Here is a 10541-nt window from a genome sequence, read left to right on the forward strand (position 1 = left end):
TGAACTGAATGGACAGTGTCTTGAAAGGAAGATATAAGATGAACATTAACAAAAGCAAAACAAGGATAATGGAATGTAGTCGTACTAAATTGAGTGATGCTGTGGGAATTAGATTAGGAAATGAGACACTTAAAGTAGTAAATTAGTTTTGCTATTTGGAGAGCAAAATAACTGATGATGGTCAAAGTAGAGAGGATATAAAATGCAGACTGTCAATGGCAAGGAAAGCGTTTCTGAAGAAGAGAAATTTGTTAACATCGAGTATAGATTTAAGTGTCACTAAGTCATTTCTGAAAGTATTTGTAAGGAGTGTAGCCATGTATGGAAGTGAAATGTGGATGATAAATAGTTTAGACAAGAAGATAATAGAAGCTTTCAAAATGTGGTGCTACAGAAGAATGCTGAAGATTAGATGGACAGATCATGTAACTATTGAGGAGGTACTGAGTAGAATTGGGGAGAAGAGGAATTTGTGACACAACTTGACTAGAAGAATGGATCAGTTGGTAGGGCATATTCTGAGGCATCAAGGGATCACCAATTTAGTATTGGAGGGCAGTGTGGAGGGTAAAAAACATAGAGGGAGACCAAGAGATGAATACACTAAACAGATTCACAAGGATGTAGGTTGCAGTAGGTACTGGGAGATGAAGAAGCTTGCACAGGATAGAGTAGCATGGAGAGCTGCATCAAACCAGTCTCTGGACTGAAGACCACAACAACAACAACAATTACTTGTCTTTAATTTGCAGTTCAAAATACAAAATTGTCTTCCTATCCTCTTCCAGTCACTACTGATTTCATTTAATTGGGTTGTATAAATGCCAGAGTAATTTACTATGAAAATACTATATAAATACTTTTCAGTAGGAAAAATGTAAAACATGCATACTTTTTAAGAAATATATGTGTAATGGTTAGCTCATCATTGTATTGCATACATTTTTTACCTCAAATTATGGAAATAATGTATCTCCTCATTGTTTTTCTGATATCACCTTAAAAGTTGAAACTATTACAAAAAGAATAAAATTATTAAATTGTCAGCTAGTCATATTAATATTTTTCTGTTTCCTGTATGCAGCCAACAGCATCTACACCTCACTTCTAAGAACTGTCACACAGAAGCAATGTGTCATTCCTTCCCATCAGCTGAGTTGGTGATGTCCAACTCACACTTCAGTGAGAGATGTACTTACCCTGACATCCAAGTTCAGGTTGAACTTCTACCATTGCAACAAATGCCTGTGGATATGTGACTGCATGGCTTAGCAGATTTGTGATGGCTGCTAATCAGTGGACGATTTTATGAGAAAGTAGGATTTCTTGGCAAATTTCTTTGATGTAATTTTCTTGAGTTGCAACAACACAACTCTGCTGATAATCTGAGAAAATTTCATTAATGGATGATTAATTATATCCTCTGAAGATGAAACACTAGGAAGAAAAACACTCAACAATTAATTGTACACATCTGACAGTGAGTGAAAATAAAAACATTGTAGTGTCTGCTGAAACTTTTGTGGTTAAAAATACTAGTTTTGTGAAATACAAAGGTAACAGTAGTGTGCCCCCATGTGTAAGAGAACATGAGAAATGACATTGGTAAACTATACAGAAGTAAAGTTTTTGCATTAACAAGAGTGTCTGAGCCACCTGGATCATTGCATGTTATATTCAGTTTACAGGTATTCTGTACTAGGAATTTTGTAATTTTTTAGGCATGAGAAAACCACTTTATTGATTTTGTGTGTGTGTGTGTATGTGTGTGTTAGGTATTTGACTCCACCATAATAAGTTCTGTTACCTTTATGTATGACTAATTTTAATTTCATCACCATAAAATATTTTTCAGGGATGTATCTGGACTGATATATATATTCTGTCATAGTCTCTGCATGATACATGGTGGTTTCATGCTTATCAGCACAACTGAAAACAATGACACTTTAAAAAATCATTCAAACAAACTAGACAGAAAGATGAATATCTACTATAAGGAAACTTCCTGGGATATTAAAAGTGAGTGCCAGAATGGGACACAAAACTTGAACCTCTGCCTGCCATAGGCAGTTCCTCTACTGAATGAGCTACCAAGATAGAGCAGTTGCTGACAAAAGGCAAAGGTGCTGGGATCATGTCTTGGTCCAGCACACTGCTTTAATCTGCCAGGAAGTTTCTGATCGGTATATATTTTGCTGCAGACAAAAAATTCATTCTGGAACTGCCATATTCTTCAAATTAAATCTTGTCAGCTAGAACACATCCTCATCAGGTGTTTGTATAGTCTACATATAATCAGAGGTTTGTGTATTCTCAAAATCTTTAATTTTATTGCCCAGAATTATATATGGTCAGATATAAGTTTCATTCTTGATGAACTTGAAGGTTCCTGATTGGACTGTGCATGAAAAAAAAAGAATGTAGAATTTGCAAATTGGTCTTAATGACAAGTAACAATGTTTTACACAAAGTCAAACTTGCACATATGATATTATAACTTATAGTTAAAATCATCTTAACTACCATAAAATGAGGTGAATCTGATCAAAACGGCAGTTAAAAAAAAAAAAATTGTATGTTAATTTTGCAATCTTGATAATGATATATTCATTTATTTTGTTATTGTTAGTTCATAATTACAGTTATTATTTTAAGTTAATTGTTGATCAGTTTCACCTCCTCAGTTGTGGTGAATCTTGTCCCCATTGTATTTTGTATGCAAGAACGGGATCAGACTTCTGATGGAGTGAATCCGATCACTATTTTGATTTTTGAGAAATATATCATCTTGTATTTGCACCAAAATTTTACAATTTCTAGACTAAACAAATTTTTACAAGCACATTAAATTTGAGGTTTTTGCTATAATAACACTTATATTCACGAAATTAGACATATGAATATTAATTTTTAGTTACTGTATATCATAATAAATGTGAAGAGTATTTACTCATTGTCATAATCATGTGTCCCTTCAAAAATAAAATTAGCTCATCTTGTTCTGGAACAAGTTTTTTCAATATTTTGGGCTCTTTAGACTTCAGTTGCATTGTCTGTATCTGGAAAGACAAAATAAACATTACCATCAAGAACTTTCTTTCTCAGAAATGTCATTTCATAGGTGCCACTAGAGATGCTTTCAGTTTTACCAATAAGAAACCTGAACCTTTTTTCTGTACAAAATTTTACTATTGTGAAACCATTTTCTTTAAATTCATGCCAATCTTTATCCTTCTCCTTGTCTGTTTCTTCAATTTCATTTGACTCATGCTGTTCTAGATCACTATTGGATGTTCCAGATAGGGACTCCCTGCTTGCAGTCCCGTCACTATCATTTTTGTTGAAGCCGCTTGTAACAATTCCTGTTCCTGTAGTTAATGCTAGGCAATTCGCTTGGTGCCGCTTTCCTTTTATTTCATCAGAGCGAACCTGTTTCATTTGCATTTTGAAGACTGCTGCCCAAGAAACTTCTGATGAGCTGGTGCCATGAGCATTGTCATTGGTTGCTTCTGGAATCCATGAAATGACTTTACCAGGGCAGAAAAAAAATTCCTGTTTTTCTGAATCCTGATATTACATTTGTTTTGGATGTGATAGCTATATTTTGAAAGGTTGTTTTTCAATAACCTTGGAAATTCACATTTTGGTACTGCTCCTCTATTCTTCCTTTTCCAATCATTTGGCACATTCCTCCAAGCAAATTTTAAAGGTCTAAAAAAGAACACATCAAGTGACTGACACAAATGACTAGAATTAGGTGGTTGAAGCACAAATGTAATGTCCTGTTCCTGGCACAATTTAATCATGTTATATGACAGATGACTCGAGACATTGTCACCTATAATCACTTTAGGTCCCTCTAATTTCTGGGTACAAGACCAGACAATTTCAACAAACCATGATTCAAATACTTTTAGTTCAAACCAACCACTTTGATTCCTATTATAACATGCACTAGTTGTTCATCCTTCAGTCCAAGTGTTTTAGAGGTGTTTTGCCCTATAATCTGTGTATGGTGGGTGGACTGAGCCACTTGCAGCTGCTGCTAGCACTATCCACTATCCTTTCAGGATGTCTTGTGCCTCACTTCACTATTACTTTCACTTGTCCTGGATTATCACGAAAGTTTATAATGTTGGAGGGAGGGACATCACTCAAGGTCACTTCCAGGTTTTTGAAATAATCAGTCATTATTTCTCAGCTAACTGCTACCTTTGCCATCTTCACATTCTCACTTACTCTAACTGTTAGTTCTTTATTTCTTTCCAGAAATGATTTTACCCACTCATGCCCAGGTCAATCGTCATGAAATCTTTTTTCAGTCCTCCCTGCTCAATTGAGATATACCTGTACACTGTCCCTAACATGATTATTCCTCAAATGAAGTCCCTGTTTTGCACAACACAATAAACTTTCAACCAGGCTTTCTTCCTCACTATTGGTTAACACTGGTTTGTCACCTATTTTGTATTTGTACCTTTCCTGGAGTTTGTCATTTAATGTGGTGTATGGAACTGTGTATTGCTCTGAGGATTTCTGGATCCTTAATTGTCTTGATTTGACAGTTTTCACTGCATTAAAATGGTTTGTTGTTAGATTTTCGTGTTAGTACTAGAACCTTTTGGTATACTCACATAATCAGATTCACCCTACAAAAATGCTAATTTTGTAATCAGGCCTGCATAGTGACTAAGCAGTATTAAAAAAAAACTGTATCACTTAAAATGTCCATATGCAAGCAATAATATTGCAACTTACCAATTACACTTTGGAAGTAACAGACACCAGCAGAAGTTTTCACACTGTTGTGTTGACTACACAAGTGTAGTGCAAGAACCAGACACCTATTGACAATGCGATTTGCTGCTTGCACACTCCAACACACGATTGTTGCTGATAGATTAGTCAAGAATTCATGAGAATGGTCAGCTGCAATGTAACTGCTATGTTCAGTTATCCAAATGTGGAAAAACTGATAAATGATCAGATTGACACAACGTGATCAGATCCACCTCATTTTCGCTGCTGTGCATAGTTGTAAGCAAACATATAAATTGCACTGTTAAATGTAAAAAGTCTGATCTCTTGAGAACTGTCACATATCCAAGAAAGTTTTAAATGATTATGTACCCTTGCACAAATTATGGTATTTGATATTTATTATTTATATCCCATTGTATAATATTTTGTAAATTGTTTAAAATACAACATGGACAGTAAAAAATAAAAATACATATGTTCATTTAAAATCTTGTAAGGCCAATTACCATTACCTTAATCTCAGAATATGCATTAATGACATATGGCACTTTCTTCCTGTAGCATGAAAGTGACTTATGAAATGACATTTCAGAGCAATAGTAATAGTAAATGCTAACTTAACATTCTTTGTCCTGTAAATGTTCAGGATCAAAGTTTGACTTGTACCATATATTAATTGTTCTGTTTTAAAATTCATCTCTTGCTTTGGGTAAAAGATTTCTGCATGGCTTTTTTACAAGTTGTATGTGAATCTTCTTTCCTGACTACTTCTTTGTTGATGGTTTCTCCTACTGTGACGAGATAATGGAGCATACAGTTGCTAGGAAAGGAGTAAGTTGAATATCATATCCTTTGAATATTTTGATAACTAACAAATAAATGGAAATCTCCAGTGTTACATGGTTTGATGTTTAAACTTGTAGGATTTGCTAGCAATTGGGGAATGCATATTAAAGAAGTGATAATCATAAGTTTTCAAATGAGTGGACTGACATTTAAAAGAGGGAACCAAGACTGCTGAAAGAGTGTAAATAGGCATTCTGTATCAAACCAGAATTGGTTCAAGGGTAGGTGTGTGTCAGAAGAGAAAAAGATATGTAATGAAGAAGAGCAGCAAGTTTTCAGAATCATTGTAGATACTCATATGTTAAATGAAGCCTTTTTGGGAGAACAAGTGTCTCTGGCAGAGATGGAGAGACTTCATATATATTTCTCAGGTTCCTACAGCTGGCAACAAGGAGATAATACTGCACCCAAAGTCTTATCTGTGGATTACATTCTAGTTTGATAGTTATTCTTATAAATTCTGTGTATTACTATTTGACCTAAATGTTTTCATGGCTAAGTAGTAGTAGTAGTAGTAGTAGTAGTAGTAGCAGTAGCAGCCATTTTATTCATCTATGGATCAGATTTACAAGCAGGTTGGGTATGTCATGGGAGTATTGCTTAAGAACAATAAAATAATTCATATAGACAAGTATTTTTGTACTTGCAGATGTATTTGGAAGAATTACAGCATTGCCTGAAATGATTTAGGGAAACCATTGCCTGAAATGATTTAGGGAAACTGTTGTGGAACTAACCTGGTTCTGGTAGTCTCATCCTCAGTAATTCCAAACTTCATCACCTCACAGCTGGTAGTTTAAATGTGTGATGGATGGTGTTTTCTCAGATGTGTACACAACACCATATTTTAGATGACATTAACACACAAATTGTATTCCTTTTTAAATTCTGTTATTAATTATTAATTTTTACATTACAAAAAATTATTAGTGTAGCCAAAGTTCAATGGGACAGTTAACTGTTTTACTGTGGCACCAAAAATTCAGTTCACATTTAATAAAATTACTGTCATGTTGTAATTTATTACAGTACCATACACCGTAGTAATTCAGTTAAGTCAATCTCTAATGAGTATGAACATGTCCAACAACGCCTCACTCAGATGACAATGACTTTCCACACTTATCTTAAACACTATTTGTTTAAAAATATCCTTAATTTAGGCTGCAGACATCACTCTGAGGTTGTTAAACATTAATATTAATGAGTCTTGCAGTTGTTGGTGCATGTATTTCTGCATACAAACTGTAAATAAAATAGAAAGAAACTTCCACATGGGAAAAATATATTAAAAACAAAGATTCCAAGACTTACCAAGCGGGAAAACGCCGGCAGACAGGCACAAGAACAAAACACACAAACACACACACAGAATTACTAGCTTTCGCAACCGATGGTTGCTTCTTCAGGAAGGAGAGGGAAAGACGAAAGGATGTGGGCTTTAAGGGAGAGGGTAAGGAGTCATTCCAATCCCGGGAGCAGAAAGACTTCCCTTAGGGGGAAAAAAAGGACAGGTGTACACTCGCGCACACACACACACACACACGCACACATATCCATCCGCACATACACAGACACAATGGATTTGTGTGTGTGTGTGTGCACGAGTGTACACCTGTCCTTTTTTTCCCCCTAAGGGAAGTCTTTCCGCTCCCGGTATTGGAATGACTCCTTACCCTCTCCCTTAAAACCCACATCCTTTCGTCTTTCCCTCTCCTTCCTGAAGAAGCAACCATCGGTTGCGAAAGCTAGTAATTCTGTGTGTGTGTTTTGTTCTTGTGCCTGTCTGCCGGCGTTTTCCCGTTTGGTAAGTCTTGGAATCTTTGTTTTTAATATATTTTGCATACAAACTGTGCATGATTGTGGCATGAGCCAACACTGGAAGCATGCCCAACATAAATCTTATTCTGCTTTCAAATCACAAACTTCCAATTCTGAATGACACCTGACTATTTATAAATAGGCATAAAAATAAACTGTTATTTTGTGAACTACATTATGATTTAAAAATGGCTATTTTGGATTTTACCATTGTAGGTGAACTACAAGAACTAATGTGATTTTGGCTTATAGAAAATGTCACAGGTGAGAAATTAAAAAAAATACATGGTCACTATTATCCTTATACAATGTAATTCCCCTTCTTCATATGTATGAGCACCATATTGCAAATTAGACTAAATAATGTTAAATTATATCATATTGTACAAAAAATCTAATATAACAAAAGTATGTAGATGAAATTCAAAATCTAACAATGTTAATGATAAAATCTGTGATAGAAAATAGGGACGCTTAAGAATTTAAAAGTTGATTATTGTGGAAGATAATTACTTTTAGATGATTTAACATACTTGCTCAAAAGTTAGAATGCTTAGTTCTGGACAACATAAGCCACTTTCCGTAAATATAATTTATTTATTTAGCGTCCAATAGATCACACATGTGATATACAATTTGTCATGATTAGCTCAAAGAGTTTTCACATGTAGTGAACTGTGGTGCTAGCAACAATTAATTGTGTTTTCTAAATTTGAGTTCCATAATGAAAATTAATTACATCATTAGAATTAGAATTTCAATAACAAACTTAAGTGAAATCTAGTCTAAACAAGAACTTGAGATTTTCATGTATCTGCTACCATATCTTCACAGATAAATGTATTGAAAGTAATATAAAAACTAGAAAAATATCTGTCCAATCATGGGCCCAGAAAAAACACAACATATGGGGAGAATTTACCATACTATGTCACAAAACCACAGAAAACCTGAATCAGGATAAATTCTATGTATGTATAAATAGTACTCTGCTGAGACAGGCACATCATTATGCATGTACATTAAAAGTGTGTGGTCAACATATGTGCTGTCAGTATGAAGTGTTGGTTATTTTTGACACCTATGAGATCATAATTGTTTTCTGTATTCTATTCAACACTCTTCTCTTCATTTTCTGACACAGATTGCCGAAAAGGACATATTCTATACTTTATTTAATTTATACACACATGAACTCTGCAATATATCATTAAAATATCTATGCCATACAAAGACAGAAGTGCCGGTACATGCTTGCATATACATCAGTAGTCATATTTTGAGATTACAGGGTGTTTCCACTCATATTCTGCTATCCTTGAGGTAATTAAAATATTTGAACAGCAATGTATTTGAACATCTATACCTTCTCTTTTTTTCACTGATCCCTTTTAAGAACTCAAAAAAATTTAGGTAAATAAACTTTTACTAGTTAGATCAATAGATTATCTTGTTCAGATCTCAAACAACTATATAGTACTGAAAAGGAAAGGAGAAATTGATGAATAACTTCTACTTTCTAACAGAACATCCAGTCTGTATGTGGACATTTCAAGAAAATGAGATGTGTTCTTACATGTAACTATCTGGATTTTCAGTAGTTGTGTGTTATATATGTATGTATGTTATATTGTGTACAGTTCTTCCACATTAATGATAAACATCCTATTACTATTTGATATATATCATGTTAATGTTTATATGTGGTCCCATATGTAGGCTGATGGGTCGAATTGTCTATGTACATCTGTTGTTATGTGTGACATAGAGGTTTTCTCAATGTCGCTTGGTAATGACAAGAAAAGTTGAACGTGGCCAATAGCAAATAAACTGAAATTAGTACAGCCCATAATGCACAACATTTTATTTTGATAAAACTATATAACGAGTAATTAAAAGAGAAACTGGGAAATTAGTTAAGCTGTTATTAAAAAAACAATGAAATAATAAATAGTAACAGTTAGCTAGCCAATTTGTTTAATAATTGCTTCTTTAAAGTAGCTCAGAAGACAGATATGGAGACTTCAAGGGATAAAGCAATAGAATACTTGCAAGAAGAATGCCACATACTTACATGTAAATCATAATTACTTCAGACTACCACAAAACAATTAAAAAAAGTGATTAACTCCCTCAAAACTAAAAATTCTCCTGCAATTTACAACATATATACAATATATTCTCTCTCACATACAATATATCACTATCACTGGGGATATTTCCAGACAAACTGAAATATGCCTTTCCAACAAAGGCAGTAAGTCAGATGTTAATAATAGCCAGCCAGTCTCACTATTTATCTACTTCTTGAAGGTAGTGGTAAAAATTGTATAAATAAGATACATTATCCATCTAAATTTGAGTTTACAAAAGGTCTCTCAACAGCACATGCTATTTTTTCCAACTCATGAATCAGATGGTGCAAAATTTAAACAACAAAATATTTCCAACTAGTATTTTCCATTATTTGACAAAATGATATGACTCTACAGTTCACAGCACTCTTCTAGAGTAGCTAAAATGTTATAGTTTCAGATATAGTGCTGATAATTGGTTTTCATCCTGTCTAACTAAAAAGATGCAAGGAGTTATATAAAGAAACTTAGGGTGAGTGAGCAATGAAACAGCATCTCCAGAATGAGTAACAATCGCTATAAGTGTAGAAGTAGAAATATTTTTCTTTCCTGACAGCCATTATTGTCAAGCCTATAAGCATTATAATCAAGCCTAATGTTATAAGATTTTATTGAAAATTAATAACTGGTTCTCTGCAAATGCATTGTCAGTGAATACAGTAATAATCCATGAGGGTAGATCAATAAATGAAACTGAATATACAAAATTCTTTTGTGTTTATGTTAATAAGAACCTGAACTGAAATGTTACAGTGTTTCTTATAGTATAAGGTCTGCAACTTACATTTGAAGATGAAAATGTCCAAAATTTGACTTACTTGCATTCATTACTGTCATATTCTGAGATGACTCATCACTGAGGAAAAAAGTGATAGTTGCACACAAGCTTGTAATGAAAATATGTGGCTGCCACTCTAGAACCCCATGTAGATGGCGCCTTAAACATTTGAGCATACTGACAACAGCCTCACACTA

At 34.0% G+C, this 10541-nt stretch overlaps 1 protein-coding gene across 1 annotated transcript in view; it reads left to right on the forward strand.

Moving 5' to 3' along the window:
- Window positions 1–5590, forward strand: part of LOC126330497 (G-protein coupled receptor GRL101-like) — a 643973-nt gene extending 638383 nt beyond the window's left edge. The window contains exon 29 of the mRNA XM_049996361.1: window positions 1085–5590. Within this exon, the coding sequence (XP_049852318.1) occupies window positions 1085–1259 (175 nt within the window). The 3' untranslated portion in view covers window positions 1260–5590. The remainder of the gene's footprint in view (window positions 1–1084) is intronic.
- Window positions 5591–10541: the final 4951 nt, after the last annotated feature.

Source organism: Schistocerca gregaria, chromosome 2 (assembly GCF_023897955.1).
Source record: "Schistocerca gregaria isolate iqSchGreg1 chromosome 2, iqSchGreg1.2, whole genome shotgun sequence".
In the NCBI taxonomy this organism is placed as follows: Eukaryota; Metazoa; Arthropoda; class Insecta; order Orthoptera; family Acrididae; genus Schistocerca; species Schistocerca gregaria.